The 17,630-nt window shown below is 38.8% G+C and overlaps 1 protein-coding gene across 4 annotated transcripts in view; it reads right to left on the bottom strand.

Annotated features, from left to right (window-relative positions):
- The window catches only part of SDK2 (sidekick cell adhesion molecule 2), a 482,261-nt gene that overhangs the window by 39,093 nt on the left and 425,538 nt on the right, over positions 1–17,630 (bottom strand). For all 4 annotated transcript variants that reach the window (XM_075216839.1, XM_075216840.1, XM_075216841.1 and 1 more), the window contains 13 exons: positions 11,787–11,982; positions 10,733–10,831; positions 7,020–7,211; positions 6,141–6,262; positions 5,827–5,936; positions 5,515–5,665; positions 4,563–4,800; positions 3,925–4,040; positions 2,392–2,581; positions 1,753–1,851; positions 1,418–1,612; positions 1,091–1,292; positions 644–747 (listed from right to left, as the gene is read on the bottom strand). In XM_075216839.1, coding sequence (XP_075072940.1) covers positions 644–747; positions 1,091–1,292; positions 1,418–1,612; positions 1,753–1,851; positions 2,392–2,581; positions 3,925–4,040; positions 4,563–4,800; positions 5,515–5,665; positions 5,827–5,936; positions 6,141–6,262; positions 7,020–7,211; positions 10,733–10,831; positions 11,787–11,982 — 2,014 coding nt within the window. The remainder of the gene's footprint in view (positions 1–643; positions 748–1,090; positions 1,293–1,417; positions 1,613–1,752; positions 1,852–2,391; positions 2,582–3,924; positions 4,041–4,562; positions 4,801–5,514; positions 5,666–5,826; positions 5,937–6,140; positions 6,263–7,019; positions 7,212–10,732; positions 10,832–11,786; positions 11,983–17,630) is intronic.

Genomic DNA, 17,630 nt, shown 5'->3' with positions numbered 1-17,630 from the left:
ATATAGTAAAGGTAGATACATAGGTTTAAACACAAGCTCATTTCTAAAATAAGAGGACATAGTCTGACACTGGAGCCTGGAAGGCAATGTATGGTACAATTTCTTTACAGAAAGTCCAGCAGATCCATGGAATAGTCTTCCAGCATAGGTGGTGGAGACTCCGATAGTAAAAGCATTAAAAAATAAATATAGTGTAAGAACGTTTAATAAACTAATCACCACATAATATAATACAAAATACAATACCTGTCACTCAAAAAATGGCAATTGGTTCTTTTCTGCTATCCAATTGTATGCTTTAATGACATACTATTAATTAATAGGTAATGAAATAATGCCATCTATGAACTAAACAGATAGTATTGAGTTGCCTCTATGTAATGGTCTTTCCAGGAGCATAATATTCCATTTTGGATTGTGTCCCAGCAATGCCTTGGGAGCAGAGGACCTTCATTCCTAGGCCCCTCTAATTCCTGAGCCCCACAGTCACCCCAATCCTGCAATATTGGTAGTTCCCCCATTGAGTCCATCCATGGTATTGGGATGGTGTATTATGAAAGATTACATCCAATTGGATGACTATAGTTTTCTGGCCAATAAGGTGTGCCATAATTCTTATTGCCTTCATGGTCATGTGACTCACCGGCTTGCAGAGTAGTTAAGGATTCTGATTCCTCACTGTATTCACTGTCCCCAATGTCATTTGTTGCTTTCACTCTGAATTTGTATGAAGTGAATGGTTTTAGTCTGAAATAATAATGGAGATGTGTCACACAATGACTGCCAAAAGTTAATGAGTCCCCAATATACTGTGCTGCAACCATTTTGTAGGCTAAACCAAAATTCACGAGACTAGAACTAGGAACTACTGACATTAGTGAAGCATGAGATACAACCTGCACCAATTTTAGCAAATGCGTACCCATTGCCACAGTGGAGGCAGCTATTGTAGTGTCTCATACCTCAATGTCTACCTAGCTTCTTGTGCGTTTATAGGCTGGGCTGTACTCTCATGAATATTGGTTCAGCCCACAATATGGCTGACTCCAATGTGTATAGGTGACAGATGTACTTTAAGATATATTCTCACCTCTCTACAACAGAGGAGCTGCTATTGTGACTGATGGAGGCGGAGTGCACCATCCATTGCCCATTGGGCAGTTCTCGGGTCTGAATGGTGTAGTAACGAACAGGAGAGAGGCCATCACTGCCTGGTTCCCATGACAGCAGCACACTTCGGGACTTTACATCTTCCTGGGGAACTATGGGCTTACTGGGGGGCTGAGGACGTTCTGTAAGAGAAGATGGCATCCGCAATGGTGTTCAGCAAGCAATAAAAAGCCTGACTGATTTATTTTAATAAGAATTTCTCTATAAGAAATTAATTGAATAAGATATAAAAAAAACAGCCTAGTACCTCTCTTCTCTGTGGTGACTACTAACGCTTCAGCGGCCTCCCCCCATCCCTTGCGAGTCTGGGCTGTTATTCGGAACAAGTAGACAGACTCCGGTCTCAGCCCTGTGGCTGTATATTGACGCACACTTGGGTTCAGCACCTCCACTGTGGCTGTGTTTGCATTAGTTGTGTTGAGTCTGTGAGTAATTTGATAGGCTGTAGGGTAAACAGAGGTTAAGTGACGTCACACAGACTTGAGCAGTGTAATACAGCACTTTCTAGGACATAGCATCTTAGAACTTCTCTTTACTCCCCAAACAAACCTACAAAGCAGGAAAGCAAACTAAAGTTCTCACCTAAAATTATGCCATTGGGGGCAGCTGGTGGCTGCCAGATGAGGCGAACAGAGTTTATTCTCACCTCCGGAAACAGTATTCCCACTGGCGGACCTGGAACTGAAATTACATAAAAATATGAAGAAAATAATAAACTGTGTATGCTCACCTCAAACATTGTTCACTGAAATGGAAAACATCCCCAAGTGTTTAAATCAGAATTGGTATATGTGTATGACTGAGAGCTGCCTGAAACCGAGATTTAAAGTACTGTACTTTAAACAGCCAATAGCAATAAAGTTCTGAAACGTGTGCTGACAACTGCACCTTAGGGATTGTTGTCAGGCGTAGCAGAGCTGGAAGACAGAGCAGGAGCTCCTAAACTGTAAGTACTATTTTTAATAGGAAACCTGAAAATTATTTTGGCTACAGTGGTAAAATACTTTGTTTTTAAACATGAATAACCCTTTATTTCTTTCAATCTGACTTTATCTGTTATATCAGACATCTACCGGTGTTGTCCCTAGCAAACAATCAGATCATTACTTTTATTTACTTAAATGTATATGAAAAATGACAGAATTGAATGCTATGAGAACAGCCATCATAAAGCATTCCATGCATTCTAAGACACTCTATATCATGGATACACCATCTCACCATCATCCAGGGTTCTCTCCAGAATTGCTGGCAAGCTGGTTGCACCATCCCCTATCCTAGTGAATGCCAAGACCTGAATTTCATAAAGGACGTATTTCCCCAGGTTGGTGAGCTGGACACTGCGAGAGGCATTTCCTTCTACAAGCCACGAGTGAGGGGGGTTGTCCGAATCCTTCTCTTTGTAGAGAATCTATGAGAGAGAACAACATGCAAGAGATAGAACTTCCAGTTCAATAACACAATTTAAGGAACATTATATATGGGGTTATGTATACTCTACTGTAAATTAGAAGCATGTCAGAAGTCACCAAGGAGTTCAGTGAGCCTATAACGGCATGAGGTCAGAGGCCAAGCACTTTCATACAGTGACTTCTAACATCCATAATAATTCACAGCTGGTGTTATTCCTTATAATACACACGTTTTCCTAATGGACACTGAAGTGATGACACAAGAACTCTCCGTTTAGACAGATATTATTTACAGAAGCTTGTACATTAACATATTAACATCATTTGTTCAATTTTACTTATTTTAAAACTTTATGTTTAACTCTTCTTGCAGATTAAACCAAAAGTATGTCCATATTTTGTCAAACAAGTCCTGCGGTGGATAATAATCCTACTGAAGTCTAGGGGGGCATTCACTAATAAAGTACAATGTAAAAAAACCAGTGACCCATAGTAACCGATCAGCATTATCTGACTAGTATAAGTCAGACAATGAAGGCATGCCTGAATGGTTGCTATGGGTTACTGCACGTTTGCACTTCGTAAATAACCCACAAAGCATCTACTTAATATGTGTGGCTCACACTGGGTCCATGTTTTTATGGAACATTTATAGAACAATAAAATAAGCTCTACTTAAAAGGGTTTTTATTTCCCTGTAAAACAGGAAAAAACTGTAAGAATTATGAGGTGCTGACTTACATTTCTGTAAACATGATAAAGAGTACATGATTTCTACTAGTACAGAGACCTACTGCCCAGATCTGTATTTACAATATAGACCTACTAAGTACATCAATAGGGCAATACTGTTTGGAGGGCTCAGAGGAATAGTAGTTTTCGGTTCAAACAAATGGTAGCCATAAGCACTAAGAAGGCCAAGACCTGAGAGGTGCTGTTTAAGGGGCAGAAGAGAAATGGCATTTTCGTTACTATTCTCTCTTTCTTTCTTTTGTAATTGTCGATAAGCCTGTGCCAACTGTTTATTTATTCATTGAAATATACTGAATACAATGTTTTGGGCAACATGGTAGTTACCAAGACCCGGCAGTGTACAATAATTATCACTATTGGGATATTTATTAACATTTGTGATAACAGAGGCCCTGCACAAACCAATGAAGCATATTTGCACATGCCTATCACAACCTAGTATGTCATTCTCAGCTATGGCATGCAGTTATAGGACAGGCTCGACTTCAGCAGTCCTCACTATGACCAAAGCCATAAACGCATATAGGTGTAGGTATCAGACATTACCTTTGCAGGCATCTGTCGAGATAAATACATGAAAGCTACTTACCTTGTAACCCAGGATGAGCCCATTCCTGTCCGGCTCCGGGATTTCGCTCCAACGCACTAGAATGCTGCTTGAGGTTGTAGCCAGAGCAGAGACATTGCTAGGACCCGAGGAGGGAACTGAGGGCAAGAAGCAGCTGATGTATTTATAGCCTCAAAACACTTTGCACAACAGAGATTTTCACATAAATCAGCTGGGGTGTGATCCATAGCAGGTGCTTTTATTTTCTAAACTCCGATAGAAGAACTACAGAAAATTATTGTTTGCACATTACACATCTATAAGTATAATGTTGGTCATTAAAAGACAAAAGCACATATGAACTATAGACCAACCTAACAGGTTTGTCATCTCATGGCAGTTTCATGAGAAGTTTCTCATGCCAAGATTTCGCCTTTATTCCAGAAGCCAACCATATGAGGCTTACTGAATGCCATGGTACAGATGTCTGTTTAGCTGCAACACTTTATGTACTTTTGAATTATATGAATAATTTAATTCATTAGGATTGATTGTTATAGCCCACAAGTTGGTGGAGTCTGTTTCTTCAGCACATATCTATGAACAGACAAATGGCTCAGTTGATGGCTTTTGCCTATAGCAAAACTCTTCCTAAATTAGAGATAAAAGTATCTCATTACCTGATTCCCTGGTTCTTGCTACCACAATAGGACTCCAAGGCCCAGAACCAATGGTGTTAAAAGCTACAACTTGCACTGAATATTCTGTCCATTCTTCCAGATCTTCAATGGTGTACTCCCTCTCAATACGGTCATGAATAATGTGGGTGAAGAACTTTCCTTTTCCAGCAGACCTCATGTACCGAATCCTGTACCCTACAGAATCCGGGTTACCATTGTATGCCATCTCTGGTAAAGGCTGCAGGGAAGAACGACTTATGAGACATCTCAATAAAAGTTACAATGCTTTACAACATAGGGGCCGATTTATCAAGGGGCAAAAAGTCCTATTACCATCAAAGAAGGGTGTGTTCTCCAGTGATAGGGAATCAGATTAATTCTATAGAACAAAGGATTACCACTTGCGATAACACTGCTATAGCTGGTAATAACCCCCTGCCGGCGGTAGGTTTCAGCAACTTTCACCGGCAATCATCAACATTTATTTATATAGCACCAGCAAATTCCGTAGCACTTGGCTTCTCTATGCCTTTACAAGTACCACCACAATATCTTCTATTATTGCCATTCCTGGTCGGCGATAGCAGCATTAAAACTTATTATTATTTGAATAAAGCATTTCTTAATGTCTATGGTTTTAAATTTTCTTAGTTTTTTGGAACTGACAACCCAAATCCAGTTTACGCATGCGCATATATGCAGAGCCGGGGGAAGCAGAGTATCTCTATTGTATATATAGGCCCTTTAATGTATTATAATAAACTAAAGAACATTGCACAAAAAAAAACGCTTTATGTAAAGGAGCCAGACACCAGAATTTGAAAAGAAAGCTTATTCTATTGGTGTCCTAAAAAAACGTGAATAATGCTTAATACATCTTTTATTTCTGCTGGGTGGAACCCTTTCTGTAATTGGTATATGATTTGTGCAGGGACCTGCGCCTCATACTCACCACCCAGCGCACCCACAGGCTGGTCTGACTGGCTGTACGAAGAGTCACATTTGCTGGGAACATGTCCGGTGGGGCCTGCAGGGTCTGTATTCTTCTGGATGGTAAACTAGGAGGACTGGTACCCACAATATTCACCTGTCGCATGCGTAAACTGCATGAAAGAATAATACTTATTATACACAGATGCAACTATGACATAGGACATGTACTCTATAAAAAGGTACAACCACCTAGCTTCCTTTTGCAGGACAAACCATTGCAAAATGTACTGACATTCCTAGAAACAGAGAATAGCTGCAGATATCTGCTTACCTGTAAAAGGTATAAGGAGTCAGCCCTGGGACCACCATAGACCTGGCATTAGGCTCGTTTGCCAGTTGATGTATAAGAATCCAATCTTCAGATTCTCCTTGTGTACCAACCTAGGACAGCCAAAAGGTCAGAAGATACTCAGATGTTGAAAGGCTGGGGTGGTTTATGTAAACTGAATCATACATTTCTACAGGACAAATATTTGGTGCAAATCAACCAGTGTTGGAAATATTACTCTAAAATGTAACCAAAGAATTGATAGAGGAATGTAGAAGCTTAGTAGACGTGACAACATGTGTGCTTAGATGCTTCACCTGGGCTTCCACTTGCCACCTGGAGATAGACGTCTTCCCATCATATCCTGGTCGGAACTGAAGTGTGACAGAACGGGGTCCAATGTTGCTAATGGCAATATTAGTTGGTGCTCCAGGAAGCTCTGTAAGAAGAGGAAGTGTACAATATCTTAATAAGCAAATACCATATCTCATTATTACAAGCTAAAGTGACCTGTTTGTTGCATACATAAAATAAGTCATTACAGAAGTAGCATGCAATGTGCAACTTTCCCGAGACTAGAGGTTTTCCGACTGGCAGTAATTCAAATTTGACTGAGTTCAGAAAAGAAAAGGAATTACACATGTTTGTGATTTATTAATATAGATAAGTTGTTAATGAAATTTTAAATATTGATATCAAAATATTTTTAAATATTCATCTCTGCATAAATACATGCCTGTCATTTAAAATTAAATCTAAAAATGTGATATACTGAAATTTTTCAGAATTATGTTTTCCAAAATATTTAGTTATATAAATATTAAGTTATGAAATGTCTAAACTCTGGGATTTAGCCTTTACTAATAACAAAAAACAAAACAAAAAACGTTTTACTTGTCAGAGCCTTAACCAGGTAAAGGTTATCCCAATGAGATTAGTTACTATTTTCTGTCTGGTTTGACCCTATCACATAGATGGTGAGGTGACAACTGTAGTGTTTGTGAAACACTAATATTTTGTAACAAAAACACAATTAGATTCTCAAAGACCTAAAATGTGCTAAAATTGAAATCAACATAAAGAAGCAAAATCACAATGATGATCGTATTTTGCTGCAATAGGTGTCAAAGGCAACAAAGGTCAAAAGGCAAAAACTTCACCAGTGTTTAACTACATACATGAGTCGCTATACTGACCTGGAGGGACACCCGAGGAGATGGTGGAGGAAGCCACTGCTCCTTGGCCTTTGGAAGTCATTCCAGCCACCTGGATGGTGTAGGTGGTGAGTGAAGTGAGGCCAGTCACTCGGTACTCCAAGGTAAGGTTAGGCAGATAGTGTGTCACTCTAGTGTTGGTTTGGTTAAACTCTTCCCAGGAGATCTTGTATCCTGAGAAAAACACCAATGTATTGTCAGGAAGAAGGGGGTTTCTGGGAGTACATACCAGTATGAGAAAAACAAGAAGAAAATGAGCTTGTTTAACCAAAAACAACCAGTAAAGACATGTTTTTCTTACATAGCTACATATATATTTCTACCATGCCGAACCTTACAGTTCCTCTTTTACCAAATATTGCCTTCACTTGTTGTATGAGTAATGTGAACCCTGTAGATACTGACCATCTGTCAGTCTCTGTAGATAATAACTGTGGGCCTGATTCATTAAGGATCTTAACTTGAGAAACTTCTTATCTCAGTCTCCTGGACAAAACCATGTTACAATGCAAGGGGTGCAAATTAGTATTCTGTTTTGCACATAAGTTAAATACTGACTGTTTTTTCATGTAGCACACAAATATCAACTTTAAATGTCAGTGTACAAATAAGCTATCAAATATTTGTGTGCTACAGCCACAAAAGTATTCTTAGTGCGTCTCATTAACCTATTTTCTTTCCTTTCTTCTTTTTGCTCTCACTACTTCTGGGGTGCCAAACATCTGTCCCATTACAATGTACTGAAAAAAATGTAAAAATGTCCAACAAATCACTGTAAAAAATATTTATTAGTCCAGATCAGATATGGTTAAAACAGATAAATGTATCATTTCTTTAATAACAAATCAGACTAAAATATTGTACATAGCTTATAACGACTAGGATAAAAGGATCCCTCATGCAGAGTAAATGTATATCAATAGAACATCCACCAATGCAGTCTTATATATTGTGCAACGATTACGATCATTAAGAAGGAATTATCACTAAGCAACGACAAGCAAGTCACTCTACCTAGTAAAGTCAGACGCTAATCGCATATTAAATCAATCTCACTCCCAACAATGTCACAATAGTTAGAAATCCTAATTAGGGATAAATATCCCGGTACATTAAGCAGCAGGTCTCTTAATTCAGCAGTAGGATGATGTTGATAATTCAAACATTGGAGCACGTTCAAATAAAATACATAGATGGAATAAAAACTATAGTATAAAGAGAGAATAAATGCTGGGTTGATTTAGCAAATTATGGGGCGTATTCAATTGTCAGCATTAACGCTGCAAAACGAGTGCTCGAAAAATATTACCGTTTATACGGTAATATTTTGCGCGAAAACCGTTAATACGGTAGTTTACTTGCGGAATTTCAGCTCGCAGCTCAGGGAGCTGCGATCTGAAATTCCGCGAGTAATTACCGTATTAACGGTAAGATTTTTCGAGCGCTCGTTTTGCAGCGTTAACGCTGACAATTGAATACGCCCCATATTGAGCCAGTGTGCCACAACTCTTATTAAACAAAATGGTAAAAAGGCATAAGGTATTCCACAGATATTTTTTACCTGCAAATTTTCATTTATTAATATATTAATTCTACTAGCTAGCCTGCCGGGATCAGACACGGACCAATGCTGCTATTCGGCCTGAGCGCCACCGAAAGGGTCCCATGGGTGGATACACTGTAAAAGACGTTCTGTTCGATGCCTTGGTGGTGAGGCTGGATCACATGAAGGCAGAAGATGACAGCACAAATAGGCAGATACGGGACATATGCTGACCACATTTAATGGACATGCATGATAATGATCCCATCAACTTCATTCGCCCAATTCTTAGACATCCCAATAATCTTTGTTCCCGAAGTGATGCAATATCCGCATATGTGTGGACAATTTTAACATTTACAAAAGGTTAAGCTTGATAAATTTATGTCTAAACTTCACTAACTATGTAAAAATAAACTTTGTGCGGCATTGGAAGATTGTTGCTGCAGCAGGACTGTGAGATCTGTACTTTTTATCCTACATGCTGTACATTGTACAAACTGAGTCCAACCATGTGTTCATTTCATTGAGTGTTTTAATGAGTTTTGCACTTTTTCATTAAATTTTAATGCACAGGATTTTTCCCTCCGTGTGTTTGCTTACATTTCCCATGATCCACTGTATGGTCGGCGAGTTGGGGGATGCGTATGTGAGAAAAGAATATAACAGAAGTTGTCATTGAAAGACGCCTTCATACTCTTCAATTTTTGTAAGCATATACCCTTAGGGGTTTGAATGCATGGGAAGGACTGTGGAACGGTGGAATACATCTTTTTCACGGTGGAGATATAAGGACTGTCATTTGGATTGGTGATGGTCTTTGTTCTAAATTTCGAATCAAAGTGATGTACTACACTATGTATATTTTTTGTGAGTTTGTATTGTAGGACATTTGATCCTGAATAGTGGTCAAATAGAAGATTGATCCAGGATTGGTCACTTTATCTGTTATTAACTCTATGTCCAGGAAGGGAAGAGCAGGTGGATGCATTACATTATTTTTTGTGTCACAGTATTTTAGAATATACAGTGGATATTTGACATATATACCCAGCTGCATACCTTAGTGGAGCACCTGATCAGATGGTTTCTTTTATATGAGCCATATGTAAACATAAGCATCAGCCAAATACTCCAATGGAACCGTTCTGCCACTGGTCACTGTATCATGACATTTCTTATATTCTAATAATAACAACAATAATACCTTCAAAGAATAAAGTGGATCTATAGCAACATTTTGGCCTGGGCGACTCTGCACTTATACGCTGTTTTCCTGCACATAGCAAGAGCGTAAGGTCTAAGTTCCTGACACACATACACTAATTAATGTGACAGGAGTTTAGCACTGATGTTCCCTGTTATGTGCAGTAAAACACATTATAAAGCGCTGAGTTCCCTATCCTAATTAATTAATATGCTGCTAGCCTCAAGGCCTTAAAACTCACAGGGCCCCTTGTACCTCGGGGCACCGTAGCAGCCACATGGGCTGCTATGACTGTTGTTAAACCCCTCGTTCTAGATCAGCTGCATTCCAGAAGAAAGTTCCTGATCTGGGGGTAAATGTATCAAGCTGAGAGTTTTCCGGCGAGTTTGAAAAGTGGAGATGTTGCCTATAGCAACCAATCTGATTCTAGCTATCATTCTGTAGAATGTACTAAATAAATGATAGCTAGAATCTGATTGGTTTTTCAAACCTGCCGGAAAACTCTCAGCTTGATACATTTACCCCCTGGAGTGGAAACAAATTCCCCTTCCCACAATTATAACAATCAAGTTTAATTCAGGGACAATAAGATAAGGTGCTTCAAGCAAAGTGAATTCAGAAAGTCCAAGGTTTTGTTATCTTTACTTACTAAGTCACTGATATATTTTGCCGAGCCAAGTTTCTGATCCAGAACTTTACTTCAAGTGGACCTAACATTTTAACAAAAATCTTTACAATTTTAAGCTGTCAATGTGAAACACATATAGCACATTTTACAATTACTTTTTCATTACTATGGAGGAGTGAATAAAAAAAGGTTTCTTTCTGACAGGTCATTTAAAGGCAAGCTGCGGTGGCCAGAGCATTCTGAGACCAGTAGTTCCACTGCAGCTGGATAGTTGCTTACCTCTGACTGTACATTACAGTAAAGAGTTAAAGACCTACCGGTTAGGATGCCATTTTTCTCAGCAGGCTCTTGCCATGTCACTCGCAGGGAGGTGTCCAGAATGTCATCAAAGCCAAGACTGCCCACAGGACCAGGTACTGGAATTATACAGGAGATGGGAGAGGAGGTCTGACTGGTCAGTACCATATAGAGCAGAACAAGTTCTAGTTATTAGCTTTCATGTATTTAGAAGCTCCATGATCCTCATCTAATAGTCAGATATGTTTGACACACATACACAGCCCTTCCTACCACCTAGATGATCTTTCCCAATTACCAAATTGTTCCTGCTTCCTTATTACTACTTCTCCCACTAGACAATTAGATTGTAAGCTCCCTTCATATAAGCGATTTTCCTAATTTTTTTCTTGTGCGCTACCATCTAGGTATAAGATAACTAATGAGCCCCTTTCCTTGGCCTTTTTTGCCGCAGCTTCGGCTATAGAGAGGGTGCACTTAGTGAAGACTCTTACTAGTGGTGGTTCAGCTTTAAGGCATTTCACCATGTTGCTGGTGGCGTATTTTTTGTTTAAGACACAATAGAAGCCTTTGTGGTACTATACGGATACAGAGATGAGTTGCAGCACTATATTATTCCTGGGAATGGTAATTGGTGTTATACATCATTAAAAATGAATGAGCCATGGATTGACTACAATATGCTCCTGTAGGTAAAGCTTTAAAGGGATTTTCACACCTCAGATATAGAGCATTTATGTCATCAGGCAGAACTGATATGCTCTCTGCATTTAAAACAATTGTATCCAGCGATCAGCTCGCACAGGAAATAGCAAATCTGCCTCATATCAATATATGGTTAAAACGTACAGAGGGGATATAGAATGATATATTTCCTTAAATTGAATGAGGGTATGTATAGGCCAATAAAGTTATATGAAGGTAGAACGCACTAAACATATGATCTACTTCCAGGCAAAGGAGTAGGCCGGAGATATGAATCTGATAAGGACCTATGCCTTGTATGTGGCAGGATATTGCAGAAATCCCTCAGCTACATGAAAATGTATTTCTAGTAATTCAGCATTGATATACCATCCTCATGAGTCCAGACAAGCTGAGGAGGACTGCGGGGTCCGTCTCCTGGGTTGGTGAAGCAAAGGACGGAGGTCAGATAACTATGAAACTTCTTTAAGTTGGAGATGAAGCCTACATGTGTGCTGTCTTGGAAGTTGGGTCGGACTGTGATCACGGTAACGTCGTCTTCCTGAACTGGGTCCCAAACAATCAACTGTAGAAAAAAAGGTAATTTAGATAAATTGGTGCTCTCTGTGGCAGGACTGTGTATGACATAACACTTATATACTGTAGTCTTTTATACAGCTATTATTCCAGACAAAGCCTGTACATTACAAAGCTGCAAGCAGTAATCTTCTCTAGCTAGGAATAGTGTTATAGCTAAAGTGTCATTTTCTGTAACTTAACATACAAAGCAGTCTATTTATCAAGGATTTTTCCTGTGTTAAACACCCGAAAACAACAGTTTTCGGGTGTTTACTGTGAAATTGCTATGTATTATTGAAGCATCGCAGCAGATATCTCAGATATCTGCTGCTTTGCATTTGCTATCGTTTTTCTGAGCACTCCCCATAACAATCTATGGGAAGTGCTCAGAACCGCTATGTATTAAAGTCTAACTAGAGAAAATTTTCTCTTTTTCTACATGTTAATGTACGCCATCTGGAGCTGGCGCCATCTGGAGCTGGCGTACATTAACATATCTGAAAACTTTCGCGCTGTCCAGCTCTGTTCTGAAGAGCAGAGCTGGACAGCGCATGTGTGGAGGGATCATGTGATCCCTCTCTGTCACTCATCCTACAGTTTGCCGTCCAGGATGCTAGTGCGCATGCACCAACTTTTCAGTCGGTGCATGCGCACTAACAAAAAAGGAAAAAAAAAAGAAAAAAAAAAAAAAAGAGAAGATCACCGCAGCCTTTAAACTTGAGAAAAGACTGCGATGATCAGGTGAGTCACTTCTCAGGGACAGCAGTCTATCGGCACTGCTGTCCCTGAGAAGTTTTTTAATACATAGCCGTTACTTTTCAATCCTTATCAAGGAGATAAGGATTGAAAAGTATCAAGTGAAAAAAACGAAGGGTCATAAATAGACCCCAAAGTATCCTTAGGGGCATATTTAATTGTTGGATTTACAGCCAAAAGTAACGCGCCCCGCGCACTATCACCGTCATTACGGTAATAGTGCGCATAAATACCGGTATTACGGTACTTTTCTCGCTGGATTTCAGCTCGCAACAAAGGGAGCTGCGAGCTGAAATCCAGCGTACTATTACCGTAATACCGGTAATAGTTTTTCCACTGCGGAAACCGTGGACAATTGAATATGCCCCTTAAAGCTTCTCATCAGTAATTGTGTATTATTGAAATTCGCCATGGAAGCCCCTTTAAATGGTAACACCATTAACGGAATTATTCAACCAGTGACTTTTTACAGGAGTAATTCCAGAGGACTGGAAAAGAGCAAATGTAGTCCCACTGCACAAAAGTGGAAGCAAGGAAGAGGCAAGCAACTACAGACAAGTGAGCCTTACATCAGTAGTAGGGACATTGATGGAAACACTCTTAAATGAAAGAGTTGTAGAATAATCCAGTAATTTACAGAATCCCAAACAGCATGGATTTACTGGGGGGAGATCATGTCAAACAAATCTTATTGACTTTTTTGACTGGGTAACTAAGTAAGTAATAGATCAAGGAAGGGGGTGTTGATGTAGCTTATCTGGAGTTTAGTAAGGCTTTTGACACTGTCCCACATAGAAGACAGTTAAATAAACCTGAAAGCTTTGGATTGGATTCTAAGATGGTTGAATGGATATGATCTTGATTGCAGGATAGAAAACAGAGAGTTATAGTAGATGGAGTGCATTCACTGGAGGGAAAGGTTACTAGTGGAGTACCCCAAGGATCTGTACTTGGACCAGTGCTTTTTAATATTGTTATTAGTGACATTGCAAATGGTATTGAACAGAATGTATGCCTTTTAGCATATGACAAAAAGATATGCAACAGGGTAGACACACCAGGAGGGGAAAAACAAGTGATCGTTGATCTAGATAGATTAGAGGAATGGTCAAGAGAGTGGCAACTACAGTTTAATGCAAACAAACGCTAAATATAGTATTAACGGCACTATAATGGAAATTACTGAGGAGGAAAGAGATCTAAGGGGCATATTCAATTGTCCCAAAGTTCGAGCGCTCAAAAAATATTACCGTTAATACGGTAATCTCTCGCTGGATTTCAGCCCGCAGCTCCCGTATTAACGGTTTTTCCGCGCACGATTACCGTAATATTGGTAATCATGCGCGGTCCGCGGGATTTTCGGCAATCCCGCGGACAATTGAATATGCCCCTAAGAGTCACTATTTCAAGTGACTTAAAGGCAGATAAGCAATGTAATAAAGCAATGAGGAAAGCAAGTCAGATGTTTGGTTGCATAAGGAGAGGAATCAGTAGCAGAAAGAAGTAATAATGCCCCTGTATAGGTCATTGGTACGGCCTCATCTAGAATACTGTGTCCAAATCTGGAGGCCATATCTCCAGAAGGATATAAATACATTAGAGACAGTACAAAGAAGGGCAACTAAAATGGTGCACGGCCTACAGCATAAGACTTACCCAGAAAGACTAAAGGATCTTAATATGTATAGTTTGGAGCAGAGAAGGGAACAGGGGGATATGACAGAAACTTTCAAATATATCAAGAGTTTTAACAAGGTACAGGAAGGAAACATTGTTCGTAGAAAGAGAAGTATTATAACATGAGGACATGCACTGACACTGGAGCGAAGCAGCTTCAGAGGATATGTGGGGAAAAACTACTTCACATAAAGGATAGTAGATAAGTGGAATAGCCTCCTATCAGAGGTGGTAGAGGCTAATACAGTAGAGCAATTTAAACATGCTTGGGATAGACATAAGGATATCCTTCAAATACACTCTGTAATCTCCGGCACTTATAGGTAATAGAACAAATAAACACTGGGCATCCAATGCAGCAACTCAATAGAGGAAGTGCAAACCCTCTAATAGACATACATAGGATACAGAAAAGCAGAGTGCGCAGGAGATGCCCATATGTTAAAAGATAGACCATACATGTAATAATAAAGAAGCGGAAAAACCAGCTATCTTAATAGTTCTTATACTTTACTACATATAAACATATAATAAAAACAATCTTCTAGGATAGCTATAATAAATTCTAGGATTTATCCTTTTCTGTATAAGGATATCCTTACATAGAATAAAGGACCAAATAAGGGTTGAGGTTACCATATGTAAAAAATGGGCAGGCTAGATGGGACAAGTGGTTCTTATCTGTCGTCAAATTCTATGTTTGTATGTTAAAGTACTGCTAGGTACAGAACTTCTTTCCCACTACTGGACTATGACAGACATTACCACACATGCCTCATCCCCCAATCCATAGACAAGTCTTTCGATCAACATCATGATGACCAGGCTAAATCCACCAGTGAAGCCGTCTCCCACTCTACCTCATATTTCTAAATGTGATGCTTTTGATTCAATATTCTTGGTTATTTGATTTAATATTGTCCTGGGGGTAAATGTATCAAGAGTTTTCCGGCGGGTTTGGAAAGTGGAGATGTTGCCTATAGCAACCAATCAGATTCTAGCTTTCATTTTGTAGAATGTACTAAATAAATGGTAGCTAGAATCTGATTGGTTTTTCAATCCCGGTGGAAAACTCTCAGCTTCATACATTTACCCCCTGGTTTTTATTTAATTTAAATCCAGCTACACATTGCTATAGAGAGCTCACTTTCATTTGCATGAATGTGCTTCAATAAATTAATCTCTTCTATTAAACATACCACCGGAAACCTCCCTACTTCAGAGATTTTCTCTCTCATTATCCTTTTTATTGCGGCGCCCTCAGCTTTCTAATGTCTAATCCAATACATTTAACACTCTGGACCAAACTCACGGTTCATCATTGTCGGCAAATCAAGTAGAAAAATAATGAATTTGCAATCTCCACATTTTAAAAATATTAACCGCTGTATATTTTGACATCTAAGACAAGCAAACATGCATGCTTTTTAAAAGAAATCCTAAAAATCAGTAAACAAAATATTATATTATATATTTATTTATTATATTTATTGTTTATATCTGTTGTTAAGGTTGACAAAATACTCAATAAACATAGAGACTGGGGTGAAAGGAGTATTATTAGGTTTTTCTTTGACAATTTTAAACAATATTTTATGTCATCTGTTTTATTTAGAAAAGTCTTAGCTTTATTATGAATTTTCTCGTCATTGAGAAGATTTGTAAAAGCCAATAATTTATTTCCCTCTTTTAATCTCTCTTCCTATATTTTTGAAAATATCATCATCATCTATTTATTTATTTATGTAGCGCCAGCATATTCCGTGGCGCTTTACAATTGGGAACAAACACAATAAGTAATTAATAATAAAACAATACTGGGTAATACAAACAGTCGGAATGGTAAGAGGACCCTGCTAGAAAGCTTACAATCTATAGGACAATGGGAGTCTGATACATGAGGCTAAGTGCTACTCATGGCTTACTGGTCCAGCCAGATTGCAAATGTAAAACATGCTTAGTGGTCTATATGGTCCAGTCACACAGCAATGTTGTCAGGGGATCAGAGAGTTTTTGTCTTGTGTGGACTGTGTAAATGATAGTAATAAAGTAGCTTAACAAGGTTGAGAGGGTGGTTGAGGAATACTATAAGCTTGCCTGAAGAGATAAGTATTCAGAGAATGCTTGAAGGTTTGAAGACTAGAGGAAAGTCTTATTGTGCAAGGGAGTGAATTCCACACAGTGCGTGCAGCCTGAAAAAAGTCCTGTAACCAGGAATAGGAGGATGTGATGAGAGTGGATGAGAGGCGTGGATCTTATACAGAACAGAGGTGTCGAGTTGGGAGATATGTTGAGACAAGTGAAAAGATGTATGTTGGTGCAGTTTTCTTGATGGTTTTGTATGTTAGTTTTTTACATTAAATTTGGTAATAAAGAGGCAGCCAATGTAAAGACTGACAGAGTAGCCCAGCAGTGGAAAAACGATTTGCAAGAAAAATCTATCTAGCCGCTGCGTGCGAAATAGATTGTAGAGGTGAGAGTCTGATTAGGGGATGACTGCTAAGGATGGTATTGCAATAGTCAATGCGGGAGATGATGAGTGAATGAATTACACTTTTTACAGGGCCTTTTGTGAGATATGTGCATATTTTGGAAATGTATTTTAGATGTATGTAAGTTTGAGTTGGCGAGAGGACATCCAAAATGAGATGGTAAAAAGTCAGTAATGCGGGCTAAGATAGATGGCGAGAGTACAGATACATCTGAGTATCATCCGCAGAGAAATGATACTAAAATTCAAAGGAGGTCATTCAAGAGTAGTGGTATAGATCAAGAAGTATCAGGAATTGTTATAATAAGTTGTAGTAACCAACATAAGCAATGATTTTATTAGACATTAATGTACTTTGTTGGAAAAGTTCATCCTTTTTATATTGACCCTCAACATCTCTTCCTCCTTTTGCCCGTTTTTCAAAATATCTCCAATTTTTCTATCAATTATTAAACAACACTAGGGAGCTGTTGCCTATAGCAACCAATCAGATTCTAGCTATCATTTATTTAGAACATTCTACATAATGACAGCTAGAATCTGATTGGTTGCTATAGGTAACATCTCCACTTTTTCAAAACCGCAACTTAGTAAAAATATCCCTAAGACGCTTCATATTTAATCAAAACAACTAGTCCAATGGAGACTATTTTATATCATCATCAGCACTTTTCTGCTTGCATTCTGTACAAAATGAAAAAAGTCTTCTCTGGCCACGTAAAAGCACAATA

Source organism: Mixophyes fleayi, chromosome 6 (assembly GCF_038048845.1).
Source record: "Mixophyes fleayi isolate aMixFle1 chromosome 6, aMixFle1.hap1, whole genome shotgun sequence".
Taxonomy (NCBI): domain Eukaryota; kingdom Metazoa; phylum Chordata; class Amphibia; order Anura; family Limnodynastidae; genus Mixophyes; species Mixophyes fleayi.
The sequence above is the reverse complement of the archived record's forward strand: the minus strand, read 5'-3'. Positions and strand labels throughout refer to the sequence as shown.